The sequence below is a fragment of the Carcharhinus amblyrhynchos genome, chromosome 20 (assembly GCF_965287045.1).
Source record: "Carcharhinus amblyrhynchos chromosome 20, sCarAmb.v2.hapA, whole genome shotgun sequence".
Lineage (NCBI taxonomy): Eukaryota > Metazoa > Chordata > Chondrichthyes > Carcharhiniformes > Carcharhinidae > Carcharhinus > Carcharhinus amblyrhynchos.
Window position 1 is genome coordinate 23,806,718 of NC_137343.1, and position 19,446 is coordinate 23,826,163.

At 45.1% G+C, this 19,446-nt stretch overlaps 1 protein-coding gene across 1 annotated transcript in view; it reads left to right on the forward strand.

The window, feature by feature from the left end:
• dtx1 (deltex 1, E3 ubiquitin ligase) overlaps positions 1-19,446 on the forward strand; it is a 278,906-nt gene that overhangs the window by 126,538 nt on the left and 132,922 nt on the right. The window contains exon 2 of the mRNA XM_080208232.1: positions 5,644-6,322. Within this exon, the coding sequence (XP_080064358.1) occupies positions 5,644-6,322 (679 nt within the window). The remainder of the gene's footprint in view (positions 1-5,643; positions 6,323-19,446) is intronic.

Genomic DNA, 19,446 nt, shown 5'->3' on the forward strand with positions numbered 1-19,446 from the left:
TAGGGAGCGTGAGGCTCCCTGACTTAACTACCAATTAGGACTCATTAGATAGTTCATACTCTAGCAAGCCTGGCTGAAGTCATCACAGGCAGAATGTTTCGGTCCCGATGGGATGGGCACAGAGCTGGGTGGGTGTGGAATTGTATGGACACAGGATAGTCTGTGTTCCTGTTCCCTGGCTCCACCCCAATCCTGGGTCATTTTCCCAGGTGCTAGATTCTGTGGGTGGAAAGGGTGCAAGTCAGTTTGACCCTACTAATGGCCTATTGGTGGAGACCTGCTTTGCAGGCAGATGTGGAGGTCCTCCCTGCCCTTCTGACTTCAGCTGCAGTCGGGGTAACCCCTTCACAATGGTGGACCGGCTGTAAGTGTAGTACAGCTGCTGGATCCCTATCCGGTGTCCCAAAATCCGGAAGGACCTAAAAACTTGGTTCTGCCCTGGAACTGCAAACCCCATCAGGCATTGCTGTCTGTCATATCCAGGTCACACTGCACTGATCCCCTGCTCCTTGTACTGTACTGTTTGGAAATAGTCCTTATTCTTATGGTGGCTATACAGGAATTGCATGAAACTCCAAAGTACTGCTTTATTTTTTGTGCATAAGAAGGACCAAAAAACGAGAATACCCACATACTCGGCACATATCCAGTCCCAAGTTTCCCAGACACAGGGCCAGTCCCTCTATTGGGATGTTCTGGGTTAGGAGGGCTAATGTGTGGGATTAGAGAAACAGTATCGCCCACATGGTGATGTAAGAGAAAGTCACATGACTAAGGCGGCAACTACTCATGATACTTATAACCTTGTACACCTGCAAATAGTTATATTCTGACAATAAATCAATCCGTGTTTGGACATATTTCTGCCTCTGCAACTGTTCCTTTTGCCAGTGAAAACTAACATGCATCACAAAGGGCCTTTTCTGTTTTAAAGAGTTATGGGAGAGATGGAGCTTCCAGCTTGGGCTACCCTGTCCCTCAGTTACCTTCGAAGACCAGTTTCTTTGGTGGAGCGTACTCTATCGCCTTCCAGCTTCAACAACACCACCCCGCCCGACACGGGGGGTAGTGAACTAATTGTTCCCCATACAGTATGGCCTTCTGATTCCCATTTGGGCCTGACGGTGAGGTGCTGAAGCTTGGGGTGGGATGGGAGTGTGCGGGGGGGCAGAAAATCTCATTCCTTATCTCCTCACGGCCTTGTGATTAAAATCACCAACTCATACCATCCAGGGCAAACAGGCATTAACCTCAGTGAACGCTGTGTTTGCCTGAACTAGACCCGCACAGTTCTCCCACCCTTCAGTCATCTTGAAGTCTTTATAGAGAATATGGTTAGAATTTAGAATTCTCTGTCACAAATCTCCCTTCAGAGTCCTTAACGTTCTTCTAGAGGGAATTTGATTCTTGCCTGAAAAAGATGAATATTCATACAATCATAGGATCCCTACATTGCAGGAGGCCATCCAGCCCATCGAGTCTGCACCAACTCTTATTTATTAGTCACAAGAAAGGCTTGCATTAACACTGCAATGAAGTTACTGTGAAATTCCCCTCGTGGCCACACCCTGGCGCCTGTTTGGGTCTAATCTTTGACAGAGGATCCCAATGCAGGCCTTCTCTCATAACTCCGCATATTTACCCTGTTAATCCCCATAACCCACACATCGTGGGACACTAAGGGACAATTTAGCATGGCCAATTAAAGGGCACAGACCAAGTAAATTGTTTGGAGAATAATACTGAGGTGGTCTTGATGGGCTGAATGGCGTCCTTCCATACTGTAACAACTTGTGGGTATTGGTGCCACAGCATACACTCAGTGACAACCAGGCAATGCACAGATTCAATTGTTCAGCTGCCCGATGGGTATTCTGTGAAGTATCGTCTCACTAATGTTGCTGAGAGGGACTTTCTGATCCCATATCTGTTCTAAGGAAGTTGTTTTAAAATAATGTGGAACAATTATAATGTTTGTCTGCAATTATCAGGAAGTTTCATTTACATTACAAATAGGATGGGAAGTCAGTTGTTTTGCTAAGCAGCTTGTTCTGACTGAGAAAGTAACTATTAGAAAGATGATTGGTGACCCCATCCCCTCCCCCACCCACGTCGAGGGCGATGAAGAAACGTTCCAGCTGAATTACTTGCCTTGAGTTCCTGTTAAACTCGCAGAAACATTTTCGGAGCGCACATCTGGGAGGCAAGGAGTGATTTACTGGTTAGGCGGTCAGTGCGCAGTTTGTGGGGTCTGCTCAGGAGATTATCTGTGTAACACTTTCCCAAAAACCCACCGGATCAAAAGGCCACTGATTTGATATGCCATGGGGTCATTGCAGCACCAAGGGAGGCCATTTGGCCCATCGAGTCTGCACCGACCACCCAGGCTCTATTCCTGTAACCCTGCTAATTCCCCTATCACTGAGAGGCAATTTAGCATGGCCAATCAACCTAAGCTGCACATCTTTGGAGCGTGGGAGGAAACCGGAACACCCGGAGGAAACCCACGCAGATACAGGGAGGACTTTCAAACTCCACACAGGCAGTGACCCAAAGTTGGAATTGAACCTGGTTCCCTGGTGCTGTGAGGCAGCAACACTAACCACTGTGCCACCATGTGGCTCTCTGCAGAGCAGTGGGATCAATGGCATCTTCCACCCTTTCCCCCCGTTTTATGTGCATAGCCCAGTTCATTTATTTCCCACATCTAGTTTTCTTGCAAAATCACTGATTGGCTCCCCTTCCAACACCTTCATAGGCAGCGAGTTCCAGGCTGTTACCACTCGCTGAGTGAAAATATTCTTTCTTACATTCTACATCTCCCCTCCCCATCGCCATCACTTGCCCTCAAATCTTCAATCTAGTCTCCTTGGACCATCAATTAGTGGAACAAGATGGCTTGGAGAAGCTTGCCCATTTTACAAGCAAATTTGTCAATGGGCTGGATTCTCCAACCTTGCCCGTGGCTAGGATTGCCCAGACCCGCTGCAGTGAATGGAGTATTGCCTGAGCATCAAATTCTCCTTTCTGGCTGGCAGTGGCCGTGTGAATGGCTGGAGGTGGCTGCACGGTGGCACAGTGCTTAGCACTGCTGCCTCACAGCGCCAGAAACCTGGGTTCGATCCCTAGCTTTGGTCACTATCTGTGTGGCATCTGCACCATCTCCCCATGTATGGGTGGTTTTCGTCTGGGTGCTCCAGTTTCCTCCCACATCCAAAAGATGTGCTGGTTAGGTGCATTGGCCATGCTAAATTCTCCCTTAGTGTACCCGAACAGAGTGTGGCGCCTAGAGGATTTTCACAGTGACTTCATTGCAGTGTTAATGTAAACCTGCTTTTAAAAGCAAAATTGTCAATGGACAGGATTCTCTGACCTTGCCCACGGCTGGGATTCTCAGTGAGTGGAGTTTTGGCTGAGTGCCAAATTCTCCATTCTCGCTGACAGGGGCAGTGTGAACGACTGGAGAATTTCGGTCAATACTTTCACTATTATCGATCATCACAAATGCTTAACGACCAAAAGTCTAGCTTCATTATTCATCATTTCACTTTTAAAAATGTGATGCTCACATTTGAACTCGTGGTGTGAAGAAGCTGCAGTTCACACAAAAAACTGGAACCTCCAAGATTCAGATCTCAAAAGTTTTGTTATGTTTAAGACAAGTTCTTTTATCTCAATGTCTGCAGATTGACACGGTTTATGCTTGGGGTCGTATACCTCGCGCACTTGTATTTCACAATATGTTTTCATCACTGCTGTTGGTCTCATGGTGGTTGCTGTCTTAGAGAGAACATCTGAACAAAGAACCTTTGTTATGATCAAAGGTTTCAGGCACATTCCAATGAATTTTCCTACAAACGTCAAGTGTGCTCCAAAGAAATCTATCACAGTGCTTTGTGGATTTGAGTTTGATTTTAATGCTTCAATTTAAACTATGTCTAGTGTTACAACCTAGGTGAGAAGGGGTGAACTGGCTTCCCTCTGTGTTTAAGTTTCCTTTTACATGAAGATGTGCCTTTTCTAAATCAGCATGTACTTAACTCTTTAAGCTGTGAGCAGTAGGGAGCCAATCAAAGAAAGAGTGTGGTGGCTCAGTGGTTAGCACTGCTGCCTCACAGTGCCAGGGATCTGGGTTCGATTCCCATCACGGGTCACTGTCTGTGTGGAGTTTGCACATTCTCCCTGTGTTTGCGTGGGTTTGCTCCGGTTTCCTCTTACAGTCCAAAGAAGTGTTGATTGGCCACACTAAATTGACCCTCGTTTCAGGGGGATTAGCAGGGTAAATATATGGGGTTACGGGGATAGGATGGGATTGTTGCCGGTGCAGGTTTGATGAGCCAAATAGCTTCCTCCTATACTATAGGGATTCTGTGTAATTAACCATTAAACCCCAGAGAAATAATAAAAATGTGAGGTTCCGTTTGAGAAGCCAATTTCGACAGAAACCTACCAATAAACCGAGATCTTGTAATAATTACATCGTCTTCTACAACTGACCACATCCAAGAAACCAGCTATCTTTAAATTGGATTTGAGGCATAGATTTTAAATATTATGGTCAATTTAGGATAGTTGGTTCCTTGGATGTGGTCAGTTGTAGAAGATGTTGTAATTATTACAAAATCTCTGTTTATTGGTAGGTTTCTGGTGAAATTGGCTTCTCAAACCGAGCAACACACTTATTCCAAAAGAGAAACAGGGTGAGAGAGCAGCCCTCAGCTTGTTGCCTCGGCTGAAGACTCTCTAGACGCCGCCTGTGTCTGCAACACTCCCTCTTAAACATGATAAATGTGCATTTGTATAGCACCTGTACTGTGCTAAAAGCATCCCCAAGTGACAGTGTTACAGTAGGGAAAGTGAAAGGCACAACTTAAAAACTGAATCTCTCTCTCTTGCAATCTCTCTCTGGTGGCTGGGCAGCCTTACCTTAAAATACTTCATCCACTGTGTACTTCCACAAGGTTTTGGGTGTGTCTGACTGTGGAAGCCATTGTTTCAATATCCAGTACTTTAAATTTTTAATGTCTCTTCTTCAGACAGTTAAGAGTTTCAATGGGGGTCCGAATTGTAAGAAATATCTCTCCTCACAATCCCTAAGGGTGATTTGCCTATTTCTCACCTTCACCTTGGAAATGTGGCTTTGCATTTTTAACCAGCTTGCTCCATCTCCATTCAAAGTGTAAAATTTCCAGCCAGTTGAAAGTTTAATACATACCCTTCTGCAACTCGACTTCTGTCTCAAGATACTGCAGAGGCTACCTTTGCAGAATATCATTTTTTATTTTTCAAAACCATTTCACTTGGTGAATTTTTGAAACGCAGGATGGCAAGTAAATTTTGAAATGCCCTTTGCTGAACCAAATGATTATATTTGGTTCCAGAACAAGTGCTTCACAGACAGGTTTGAAGGGCTCAGCCAGAGTTCCTCGCTCAGATCAGCGTTGTGCTAAAAAGACAACTGTCCCCGCATAAAACATCACTGGGCAAGGAAATCGGTTGTGACAGCATGAGGTTGATTTGCCTCTGCTTGTAGTCACGACTTGCTTCTGTCTGGTGGAAGTGTTGGGTGAGGATGTCCAAGAGGTTTGCGCTTTTGTCGTTTTGATATGGAGTGAGTAAATCCTGTTCTTTTTCATTTTTCAGGAACCATGCGGCCAGTTAGAAGGAACTTTTACGACCCCTCTTCTGCCCCGGGAAAAGGAATAGTTTGGGAATGGGAAAACGACAGCTGCTCCTGGACTCCGTATGATATGGATATTTGTATAACCATTCAGAATGCATACGAGAAGCAGCACCCTTGGTTGGACCTGACTTCTTTAGGATTCTGTTACATTATTGACTTCAACAGTATGTGTCAGATGAACAGACAGACCCAGCGGAAACGTCGATTGCGCCGGCGTATGGATCTGGCCTATCCATTGACTATGGGTTCCATCCCTAAATCACAGTCTTGGCCTGTCGGCACACAATCGGGGCAGCCATGTAGCTGCCAGCAGTGTGTCCTGGTCAACAGCACAAGGGCAGCCTCCAACGCCATCTTGGCATCACAGCGACGGAAAATCTATTCTGCCACCAACGGGACTCTCACTGTGCGTCAGAGTAACTCCTACAACGGCGCCGCCCTTTGGTCGACTGCGAGCACGGCCGGGATCACTGCTCCAAAATCTGAGCAGGCCCGTTCCCCAACTACAACTCAACTCTCTCCCATCTCCCAGAGCCAGAGCGCTACCACGGCAACCCCAATACCTGGCCAGAACAACCTGAATAGACCAGGCACCCAAAGATCAGCGGTCGTCAGCACAAGGGCCTCGATTCCTCCTGGGTAAGTACAAACAAAAGACAAATCAGTGATATCCACGTGTAGCCATTGGAAGCAAGCTCCCTAAAGGAAACAAACAACTGTAAGCAGGGTTTGCATTGATATAGATGAGAAAGGAATCAGCCAGATGGCTCTGTCTCTGTAAATGGCCATGACGTGCAGATGCCAGCATTGGGCTGGGGTGGGCACAGTAAGAAGTGTCACAACACCAGGTTAAAGTCCAACAGGTTTATTTGGCAGTACAAACTTTTGGAGCGCAGCTCCTTCATCGGGTGAGGTCACCTGATGAAGGAACATCCTCCGAAAGCTCTTGATTCCAAATAAACCTGTTGGACTTTAACCTGGTGTTGTGATACGTCTTACTGTTCTATAGATGGCAGGTGACATTAAAGAAGTGCAATAATATTGTGTGTTCACAGCACATTTGAGTCATTTGGTGCCACGCAATGAACTGCTGTCATTTTAACAATGAATTGCAAGTCCACAACAATGCAATTAAGAGGGTATAGAAATGAACCTTTTCAATTTGGCACACTGCTGCTTTTTCAGCTCCTCATCCTCAGCTCTCATTCACTAAATTCTGGCCAATTTCAAAAGGCCTGAGATGAATATTTTTGTAGCTCCCAGCACTTTGAGTAAATAACCTTGATAATAAAAGGCTTGGAACATTTGATTTGGAGTGGTAAATGATTCGATTGAATTATACTTTGATGTGCTTCATTGGAAATCTGGGGACCTGGATTTTTTTTCCAGAGTGCCATGAGGTCAGGTTTATTTTTGGAGATGTTCTGACTTTATGGCCAGCACCAAAAACACTATGAACGTGTGGTCTCGGGGGCGGTGAGGGGAGGGGTGCTGGCTAAGGCAAGGCTGTGCTGTGAAGGATTAAAAAGAGATTGGTTGCTCCTGCTGATTTTTGTTTCTCCAAGTATGTGCTGTAGAGGAGACAAAGGAGAGCTGCCACAGGCTGTATGATCGACTAATACTTCAGGAAGTCTGATCTTGAAATCCTGTAGTGAAAACCTTACTGACCCAAGCAAATAGAAGCTGCACCAAGAACAACCTGAATAGACCAGGTTTAACGACCCTCAGAAGTACCACAGCTTTGTAGCCAATAAGTCAGAGGCTCAGCACAGCTCAGGGATTGGTGTCTTTACCCATATAACCATAATTGGATTTGATTTTGATTTGATTTATTATTGTCACATGTATTAGTGTACAGTGAAAAATATTGTTCCTTATGCACCATACAGACAAAGCATACCATTCATAGAGAAGGAAAGGAGAGAGTGCAGAATGCAATGTCACAGTCATAGCTAAGGTGTAGAGAAAGGTCAAGTTAATGCGAGGTAGGTCCATTCAAAAGTCTGATGGCAGCAGGGAAGAAGCTGTTCTTAAGTCGGTTGGTACGTGATCTCAGACTTCTGTATCTTTTTCCCTGAAGGAAGTAGGTGGAAGAGAGAATGCCTGGAGTGTGTGGGGTTCTTAATTATGCTGGCTGCTTTGCTGAGGCAGCGGGAAGTGTAGACAGAGTCAATGGATGGGCTACGGGTTAGACCCTTAGGGCTAGACCCAGGATTGGCTGCTTTTACCCTCGGCCTCTGGAGAGGGAGATTCACTTTTCAAGTTGTGCCTTTCTCCTTCCCTACTGTAACACTGTCACTTGGGGATGCTTTTAGCATAATACAGGTGCTATACAAATGCACATTTGTTATGTTTAAGAGAGAGTGTTGCAGACAGCTGGCAGCGAACTGTTTGGATCCTTGAATATTTGACACAGTGGGTCGTTTAGCCACTGTGTAGAACATGGTCAGCTGATATTGCTGCATATGAAAATGTACTAATAAAATCAGAAGCAAGAAAGCTGACGAGGCATCGACAGAGGGGGAAGTGTCAGCAACTTGATCATTTCAGTCAAGTGATAGAAAGAAGATTTAAAGAAGTTCACAAAACATAGGGTAGCTGAAAATGGGAAACTTGTTTTATTCATCATAGGATCTGAGCATCACTGACAAGGCCAAAATAGATTGCTCATCCCTAATGTCCCTAGAGAATGTGGTGATGAGCTACCTTCTTGCAGTTTCCGTGGTGTAAGTGCAGCCACCGTGCTGTTCGAGAGGGAACTCCAGGAATTTGATCGACTGACAGTGAAGGAATGGTGATATATTCCCAAGTCAGGGTGGTGCATGGTTTGAAGGGGAATGTACAGGTGATGGGTGTTCCTGTGCATCTGCTGCCCCTGTCCTGCTCGGTGGTAAAGGTTCCAGGTTTGGAAAGTGCTGTTGAAGGAGTTGCTTACACTGCACATTTCATATGTTACACACCGCAGCCACGATGCACTAGTGGTGGTGGGAGTAAATGTGTGTGAATGGGATGTCAATTAAGCGGGGCTGCTTTGTCCTGGATGGTGTCAGCTTCTTGAGTGTTGTTGGAGCTGCACCCATCCAGGAAAATGGAGAATATTCCATCACACTCCTGACTTGGGCCTTGTAGGTAGTGGACAGCTTTGGGGAGTAAGGATTTTTAAAAATTCACATGCAGGATATGGCTGGCTAGACCAGCATTTATTGTCCATCCCTAAAGGTGGTAGTGAGCTGCCTTTTTGAACCGCTGCAGCCCACTGTGCTGTCAGGGAGTTCCACAATATTGACCCAGCAACAGTGATGGAACACTGTCAGGATAGTGAGTGACTTGGAGGTGAGAGAAAAGGGACAGGTAAAAAACCAGGAGATCCAGTTTGATATGTAAATGGAAGCTGTTTGGAAGTAAAACAGGCCAACTACATCGCACAAATGTAAAGGCACAATCAGTTTAAGGCCTAACTGGCTACAACAATGGGTCACAAATTCCACCTGTAGTAGCGTGCCCCGTTAAGGGGGGAGGGGGGGGCGAGTCCTTGAAGGGTCACGTGACCCAATTGGCCCATCAGACCACAAATCTTGGGGCTGAGCGCGGGCTTTCTCTGCAGTTAGGAGTCGTAGAGTACACATCACACTAATTATTTTCCTCTAATAAATTGTTTATATGTTAATCTACTTGCCCATCTTTGAGGACACTACACCACCCACCAAACAAAGAACATATTCATAATAATTTACCCCTTTCACTTTTGCTTGTGAGTTTCGTTGCTTAATGCTCATGCAGTGATGTGAAGCAACGTTTGGAATCAGCCATTCACAGCAATGGGATAAAGGCTGGAAATGTACAGAAGGATAATCAGTGCCTGAAAGAGAAATGACGGATCCTTCACCTGGGCGTTAGGGAGGAGACAGTGGCCTAATGGCATTATTGCAAGATTATTAATCCAGAAACTCAGTAAGTGTTGTGGAGACATTAGACTTATTTCCACAGTTTGAAATGGGAGAGGAAATGCACCGGTCACCTTTTTTATTCATGCGTGGGACAAGGGCCAAATGGCCTCCTTCTGCACTGTAGGATTCTATGATTCTATATTCATGGGCGTCGCTGGCTGGCCAGCATTTATTGCCCACCCCTGCTTGCCCTTGCAGGATAGTTGAGAGTCAGTCACAATGCTGTGGCTCTGGAGGCCAGACCAGGTAAGGACAGCAGATTTCCTTCCCTAAGGGACATTAGTGAACCATTCGGAATTTTTTTACAATCGACAATGGTTCCTTGGTCATCAGTAGATTTTTAATTCCAGATTATTTTTTATTGAATTCAAATTTCACCATCTGCCGAGGCAGGATTTGAACCTAGGTCATTGGCTGAGTTACTAGATTAATAGTCTAGTGGTAATACCACTAGGCTATTGCCTCCTCCCAACTCCCAAAATCTGAGGGAGCCATAGAGTCCATCAGTGAAAATCTGCAATTCCCCATCTTCCCACATTCAGAGTAATCATTGCAAAAGAAACATAAGAAACATAAGAAATAGGAGCAGGAGTAGGCCATCTAGCCCTTCGAGCCTGCCCCGCCATTCAATAAGATCATGGCTGATCTGTCGCGGCTCAGTTCCACCTTCCCGCCCTCTCCCCATAACCCTTAATCCCCTCTCTCATCAAAAACCCATCAACCCGCGTCTTAAAAATATTTAGCGAGGCAGCCTCCACCACTTCAACGGGCAGAGAATTCCAGACATTCACCACCCTTTGAGTGAAGAAGTTCCTCCTCAACTCCGTTCTAAACCGCCCCCCCTTTATCCTGAGGCTGTGCCCCCTAGTCATCGCTGTCATTCCCATGCCCCTTTTTTTAAAAAACGCAACATGAAGTTACCATGATGCCAACTGTTGCCTCAGCAATGAATGTTGATAACTAAGTGACAAAGCTGGGTGGGCCAGCTAAACCTGAGTGCACAAGATAGACAAGAATCTATAGGAAATTAAACTGCCGATCACTGCATTGGAAATCATTGGCAGTTATTACAATGCTGCAACCTTAATCGTGTATATGACACATTAGCAAAGAAGACTTTTTGAGACATTATGCAACAGGATACTTTTAAAACAAGTAGAACTTCCACAGCGTAGAAAGAGACCATTTGGCCCATCAAGTCTGCATGGACAACAATCCCACCAGACCCTCTCTCTGCAGCCTCACTTATTTACCCTTCTAGTACCCCTGACACTAAGGGTCAATTTAGCATAACCGATCAAACTAACCCGCACATCTTTAGTGTGGGAGGAAACCAGAGCACCTGGAAGAAACCCAACGCAGACATGGGGAGAATGTGCAAACACCACACTGACCGTCACCCGGGGCTGGAATTGAAGTTTAAGTTTTCAGTTCATTTATTAGTTTCACAAGTAGGCTTACATTAACACTGCAATGAAGTTACTGTGAAAATCTCCTAGTCGCCACATTCTGGCACCTGTTCGCATACACTGAGGGAGAATTTAGCATGGCCAACGCACCTAACCAGCACGTGTTTTGGACTGTGGGAGGGAACCGGAGCACCTGGAAGAAACCCGTGTGGACTATGGGAGAACATGCAGACTCCTCACAGATAGTGATGCAAGTTGGGAATCGAACCCACTGTGAGACAGCAGTGCTAACCACTGTGCTGCATTTAAAAAAAAGCAAGTATTAGAAATGGCTGCTCCCCAATAAGGACCCGAGTACAGATTTATAGCTAGTCGTAATTATGAAATCATTATTTAAGGGAACTGGGAAGCCGATGGTTACAATATTAAATCAATCTTCTGGGATTGTCCACTGCTTTGAAATATTTTGTTGCCAAGGTAGAAAGAAGCAATTGCCAATATCCACATTCAAGCTGGTATAACAGTGAGATAAAGCACTTTGATATTGACAGCCGTCATGCTGTGAATGAGTGAAACTCATAGAATCCCTACAGTACAGAAGGAGGCCATTCGGTCCATCGTGAATGCACCGACAACAATCCCACTCAGGCCCTATGCCCCACAACCCCATTTATTTACCCTGCTAATCCACCTGACGCTAATGGACAATTTTATCATGGCCAATGCACCTAACCCGCATGTCTTTGGACTGTGGGAGGAAATCAGAGCACCCGGAGGAAACCCTTGCAGACACAGGTAAAACGTGCAAACTCCACACAGACGGTGACCCAAGCCGGGAATCAAACCCGGGTCCCTGGTGCCATGAGGCAGCAATGCTAACCACTGTGCCACCGTGCCATCTGAGACTCATTGAAAGAACGAATTTGACCGTTTGAACATTTCCCCAGATTTGAGATTAACCTTCAGGTCTCATAAGCGCAACTTTTTTAAATGTTCTCACAACCTTCCCAAATCTCACTGCGTTGTAGAATCGACTCTGATTCCTCTGCCAATTCTACTTTGCAACGAGCTCCTAAAACATGAACGAGCATGGCTTCCTCTGCCACCACCTCCCCTGGTATAACTCGATACTCCAGTACTTGAATGTGTTATGTTTTGTCATGCCCATTCAAGTGGCACATCCTTAACACTGTTCAAATCACTATTAGCTAGAAAAACAGGTGAGGCAGCATCATTTATTTTCTCCTCAAGTCAGGCCTCATTGCTGCACAGAAATTCCCATCTTGGAAAGCCAGACATATGTGATAACAATGACTGTTCGACACGCCATGATTAATTCTGCCATAAACCACCGGATGTTGAATTTCTGGAAAGGTAATGGCTGGAATTCTCTGAACTCTGAGGGGTATGGCCCAAACAGGGGCAATTGGGACTAGATTAGGTGTTTAAAGAAGAAGGTGGCATGGACAAGTTGGGTTGAGGGGCCTATTTCCATGCTGTAAACCTCTATGACCTTATGAATCTGTGACTATGACTCTATGTCATCTGCAGCTGGGATTCTCCAGTCCCACTGCAGTGGATGGAGTTCTGAGCAGCAAATTCTCCATTCTCACTAGCAGCAGTGGTGGGGCGAAATTTAAGAGAGCACATTAAATACTAAAGGCACCGTCAGCATTCCAAGTTTGATTCAGGTCAGGGAAAGCAGGGCAAAGAGCAAGGGAAGTCCAGATCAAACTGGATTTATTTCAATGCAAGAGGCCTGACTAGCAAGGCAGATGAACTCAGGGTATGGATGGTTACATGGGATGGTAATATCTATAATATCTATTACTTAAACATGGCTAAGGGAGGGACAGGACTGACAGCTTAATGTTGCAGGATACAGATGCTACAGAAAAGATAGAACAGGAGATAAGAGAAGTTGGGAGTTGTGTTTTTGTCTAGAAAAACATCACGGTGGTACAGGGAGGGAATATTTCTGAGAGTTTGCCCACTGAGTCTGTATGGATAGAACTGAGAAATAAGAAGGGGAAGATCAGTTTGATAGGACTATACTATAGGCCCCCAAATAGTGGTAAATTGAAGAACAAATATGTAAGATTACAGATAGCTCCAAGAAAAAGAGTGGTTAAAGTAGTGAAGTTTAACTTTAGTAGGGAGGTCTTGCTGCAGCTGTATAGGGCATTGGTGAGGCCGCAGCTGGAGTACTGTGTGCAGTTTTGGGCGCCGCACCTGCGCAAAGATATTTTGGCCTTGGAGGGAGTGCAGAGGAGGTTTACTAGGCTGATACCGGAGTTGAGGGGGTTGAGCTATGAGGAGAGGCTGAATAAACTGGGCTTGTACTCGTTAGAGTTTAGAAGAATGAGGGGAGATCTCATTGAGACGTATAAGATGATGAATGGGATGGATAGGATAGAGGTGGAAAGACTCTTCCCGTTCAAAAAAGACAGTAGGACTACGGGGCACAGCCTCAAGATAAAAGGGGGGCGGTTTAGAACGGAGTTGAGGAGGAACTTCTTCACTCAAAGGGTGGTGAATCTCTGGAATTCTCTGCCCGTTGAAGTGGTGGAGGCTGCCTCGCTAAATATTTTTAAGACGCGGGTTGATGGGTTTTAGATAGGAGAGGGGATTAAGGGGTATGGGGAGAGGGCGGGAAAGTGGAACTGAGCAGCGACAGATCAGCCATGATCTTATTGAATGGCGGGGCAGGCTCGAAGGGCTGGATGGCCTACTCCTGCTCCTATTTCTTATGTTCTTATGTTCTTATGTACCAACATTGATTGGGACAGCCATAGTATGAGGGGCTTGGATGGAGAAAAATTTATTGAGTGCGTTCAACAGTGCATTCAGTGGATGGCCTGACTAAAGAGGGGGGAGAACTTGACCTCCTTTTGGGAAATAAGGAAGGGCAGGTGACAGAAGTGTTAGTGAGAGATCACTTTGGGACCAGTGACCATAATTCCATTAATTATAAGATAGCTATGGAGAATTATAGGTTTGCCCCAAAAGTTAAAATTCTAAATTGCGGCAAGGCCAATTTTGATGGTATTAATCAGAAATTTTCAAAAGTTGCTTAGGGAAGTCTATTGTCAGGCAAAGGGACGTCTGGTAAGTGGGAGGCTTTCAAAAGTGTGTTAACCAGGGTTCAGGGTAAGCACATTCCTTTTAGAGTGAAGGGCAAGGCTGGTAGAAGTAAGGAACCTTGGATGACTCAGGACGTTGAGGCCCTGATCAAGAAGAAGAAGGAGACAGATGACATGCATAGATGTCCCTTGAAGAGTACGGAAGATGTAGGAGTAGAGTTAAGAGAGAAATCAGGAGGGCAAAAAGGGGACACGAGATTGGTTTGGCAGATAAGGCAAAGGAGAATCCAAAGAGCTTCTACAAATACATAAAAGGTAAAAGAGTAACTAGGAAGAGAGTAGGCCCTCTTAAGGATCAACAAAGTTATCTATGTGCGGATCCACAAGAGGTGGGTGAGATCCTAAATGAATATTTCTCACCAGTATTTACTATTGAGAAAGGCATGGATGTTAGGGAACTTTTGAGGAAATAAATAGTGATATCTTGAGGAGTGTACATATTACAGAGAAGAAAATGCTAGAAGTCTGACAGCTCATCAAGATAGATAAATCCCCAGGTCCTGATGAAGTGTATCCCAGGACACTGGGAGGCGAGGGAGAAATTGCTGGTTCCCCAAGCAGAGATATCTGAATCATTGACAGCCACAGGTGAGGTGCCTGAAGGTTGGAGAATGGCAAATGTTGTTTAAGAAGGGCTGAAGGAAAAAGTCTGGGAGCTACAGGCCAGTGAGCCTAATGTCAATAGTGGAAGGTATTTTAAGAGGCAGGATCTAAGAACATAAGAAATAGGAGCAGGAGTAGGCCATCTAGCCCTTCGAGCCTGCCCCGCCATTCAATAAGATCATGGCTGATCTGTTGTGGCTCAGTTCCACTTTCCCGCCCTCTCCCCATAACCCTTAATCCCCTCTCTTATCAAGATAAGACAGGCATTTAGAGACACAAGGACAGATTAGTGACAGTCAGCATGGTTTTATGAGTGGAAAATCATGTCTCACAAATTTGATTGAGCTTCTTGAAGGGGTAACCAAGAAAATATTTGAGGGCAGTGCAGTCAACGTTGTCTACATCGAGTTTAGCAAGGCCTTTGACGTGGTGCCACATGGAAGGCTGTTTCATAAGGTTAAATCTCGTGGGATCCAGGGTGAGCTAGCCAAATGGATGAAAAATTGGCTTGATGACAGAAGACAGAGGGTGGTTGCAGAAGGTTGTTTTTCAAACTGGAGGCCTGAGAATTTAGGAGGCATGTTCAGTAAGTTTGCAGATGACACCAAGATTGGTGGCATAGTGGACAGTGAAGAAGGTTATTTCGGATTGCAAAGGGATCTTGATTAATTGGGCCAGTGGACTGATGAATGGCAGATGGATTAATTTATGCATTTTGGTAGATCGAACCAGGGCAGGACTTACTCAGTTAATCATAGGGCATTGGGGCGAGTTACTGAACAAAGAGATCGAGAGATACAGGTTTATAGCTCCTTGAAAGTGGAGTTACAGATGGACAGGGTTGTGGAGAAGGCATTTGGCATGCTTGATTTCATTGGTCAGAACATTGAATACAGGAATTGGGCATCTTATTAAAGTTGTACAAGAGATTGGTAAGGCTACACTTGGAATGCTGTGTACAGTTCTGGTCACCCTTCTATAGAAAGGATATCATTAAACTAGAACGAATGCAGAAAAAATTTACTAGGATGCTACTGGGATTTGATGATTTGTGTTATAAGGAGAGGCTGGAAAGACTGGGGCTTTTTTCCCTGGTGTGGGTATGCCGGCGTTGGACTGGCGTAAACACAGTAAAAAGTCTGACAACACCAGGTTTTAGTCCAAACAATTTATTTGATAATAGACTCACAAGCTTTCGAGGTTTCCCTCTTCGTCAGGTGAATGGAGAGTTCTGGCCTCAGACAGAGCATATAAAGTACAGACAGTTTAGAGATTACTGATTAGAATGCGAATCCTTACACCTAACCTGCTGTTCAAGACCTGAAGTGGCTGACAATGTGAGTGGAAGGAGCACTGATCACAGGTTACAGAGATGTGTATTGTCTCCAGACAGCACAGTGAGTGAGGTTTTGCAAACCCAGGCAAATCACGGGGGTTACAGATAGTGCGACATGAACCCAAGATCCCTGTTGAGACCGTCCTCATGTGTGCGGAACTTGGCTATCAGTCTCTGTTCAGCGACTCTGCGCTGTCGTGTGTCGTGGCGACACACGACAGCGCAGAGTCGCTGAACAGAGACTGATAGCCAAGTTCCGCACACATGAGGACGGTCTCAACAGGGATCTTGGGTTCATGTCGCACTATCTGTAACCCCCGTGACTTGCCTGGGTTTGCAAAACCTCACTCACTGTGCTGTCTGGAGACAATACACATCTCTGTAACCTGTGATCAGTGCTCCTTCCACTCACATTGTCAGCCACTTCAGGTCTTGAACAGCAGGTTAGGTGTAAGGATTCGCATTCTAATCAGTAATCTCTAAACTGTCTGTGCTTTATATGCTCTGTCTGAGGCCAGAACTCTCCATTCACCTGACGAAGAGGGAAACCTCGAAAGCTTGTGAGTCTATTATCAAATAAATCGTTTGGACTAAAACCTGGTGTTGTCAGACTTTTTACTTTTTTCCCTGGAGCATAGGAGGCTTAGGGGTGACCTTATAGAGGTCGGTAAAATAATGAGGGGCATAGATAAGCTAGATAGTCAACCTCTTTTCCCAAAGGTAGGGGAGTCTAAAACTAGAGGGCATAGATTTATGGTGAGAGAGGAGAGATACAAAAGGATCCAGAGGGGCAATTTTTTCACATACAGGGTGTTGAGTGTCTGGAACGAGCTACCAGAGTTAATGGTAGAGGTGGGTACAATTTTGCCTTTTAAAAAGCATTTAGACATTTACATGGGTAGGATGGATTTCGAGGGATATGAGCCAAACGTGGTGAATTGGTAAAAATAAGCCCCACGGATAAGAAAGGCCGATGAGCACATTTCCATGCTGTAAACCTCTGTGACTCTTTGACCCCTGCATACAGAGCCAGGCTGAGGGGGAGTGCTGCCGTATTTGGAGTGCTGTTTGCCCTCTCACAAGGATGTAAAAGATTCCATGACGTTTTATTGAAATAAAGTAAGGGATCTGTTTCCGATATCTGGGCCACTGTTTGTCGCCTCTATCAAAGGCTTGGCTGGTTGGCTGTGCCGGTCTTTCTTTCTTCCTTTATCATTTCTGCAGTTTAACTCAAGATAATGTCACAAAAGGCCGGTAGCCAGTTCGGTGTCCCAAGCAAACAACTTGAAAGCAGGGCCAAGCCAAACAATTCAAATGTAAATAGCCTGTAATTTGTCCAATTATCAGTATGAGTGACAGTTCCCTTTGAATGGGTTTGATGGTTGTTCAAATCCACGTAACTCCAGTGCCGGCTTTGGAAGGATTTAACTTGCTTCAACTTTTCAACTTGAACAGAATTTAGTTAGGAAGGTTCAAAGAAGATTGAGCTGTGCCAAAAAGCTGCCACAAGTGGTAAGATAATAAAAGGGGGAAAAAAGCAACCATGTGTAAAAGTTAATTACAAGCCCTGTTCCCTTTTTCTGAGTGGTGCCATGGGGTGTTTCATGTCTGTCTAAAGAGGCAAATGGAATTTCAACTGAATGTTTCATCTGACAGACGTCAGCCTTGGACTCTGAACCATTTCCTCAATTTTATGCTCATTTGTTAGCCTAAGTTATTTACACACGTTCTGGAGCGCAGCTTAACATCACGGTTCCTACTAAAGGTTTAGAGGGTGCAGATTGCAAACCATTAATTATTTGACTTGTCTTGACTTAACCAAGTTGGTATAATCGAATATTTGTTGTGAACTTATAACTATGTGACTGTCAATTCTTCACTCCTTCATATATTGTTCATTCAATTAAATTTGTCATTTACGGCTCAAATATCATGTGCTACTTATATTCAGCTGCCTCTCAAAAGGTGCCAGGAAGATGCAGGATTAGTCCAGTATATAAACCAGAATCAAAGTAAACCTCTTCTTGTTCACTTTGCCAAAGCTTGCCTGGATGAGTGCAGCTCCAACAATACTCAAGAAGTTTGACACCATCCAGAACAAAGCAGCCCACTTGATTGGCAGCACATCCACAAACATTCAATCCCTCCCCCACCGACACTCAGTAGCAGCAGTGTGTACTGTCTACATGATGCACAGCAGCAACCCATTAAAGATCCTTAGACAGCACCTTCCAAACCCATGACCATTTCCATTTAGAAGGACAAGGGCACCAGCTAAATGGGAACACTCCCACCTGCAAATTCCCCTCCAAGCCACTCGTCCTCCTGACTTGGAAATATATCGCCGTTCTTTCGCAGTCGCTGGTCAAAATTCTGGAATTCCCTCCCTAAAGACATTGTGGGTCAACCCCACAGAACATGGACTTTAGTGGTTCAAGAAGGCAGCTCACCACCACCTTCTCAAATGCAACTAGGGGTGGGCAATAGATGCTGGTCAGCCAACAGCACCACAGATCAATAACAAAACAGCTTAGCATTTTATCAGGGTCAGTAATGGTGCACCTCAAATTATAGAAAGCTAAGATGTACCAAAGAAGGGAATGAAAACACATCAAAAATATTTAGTGTAAGAGTGGTAAAGGAGATTGTCTTTCTGCTTCTGCTTTGGTTGTATTGGCGCTACAGACTAACATTCATATCCTGCCAACATTTATATGGTTAGTGCTAGTTAAACCACACATGATCTTCTAAATCGGTAGCCCTGGTAATGAAACACCTAGAAATGGAAGTAATCTAAAGTTGGCCTTTAAGATTTCAAGGATGGCACAGTGGTTAGCACTGCTGCCTCACAGTGCCAGGGACCTGGGTTCAATTCTAGGCTTGGCTCACTGTCTGTGTGGAGTTTGCACGTTCTCCCCGTGTCTGTGTGGGTTTCCTTCGGATGCTCCTGTTTCCTCCCACAGTCCAAAGGTGTGCAGGTTAGGTGCATTGGCCACTGTAAATTGACCCTGTGTCCCAAGATGTGTAGGTTAGTGGGGTTTGTGGGATAAATGCACAGGATTGTGAAGGATACTGATGGGGGAGTGGGGGTGGACCTGGGAAGGAGGAGCTAGACAGATTTTTAATGGGTTGAAGCTTACGGAGAATAGGAAAATGGAGTTGAGGTCGAGATGAGATCTGTCATAATTGTATTGAATGGTGGGCAGAGCAGGCTCGGGTGCTGAAATGTCTATTCCTTGTTCTTCTTACCTTCATACTGGCCCAGCCAGCAGTACCCACATTCCATGAATGAATTGAAAAAAAGCCCCAATTACATATTATTTAG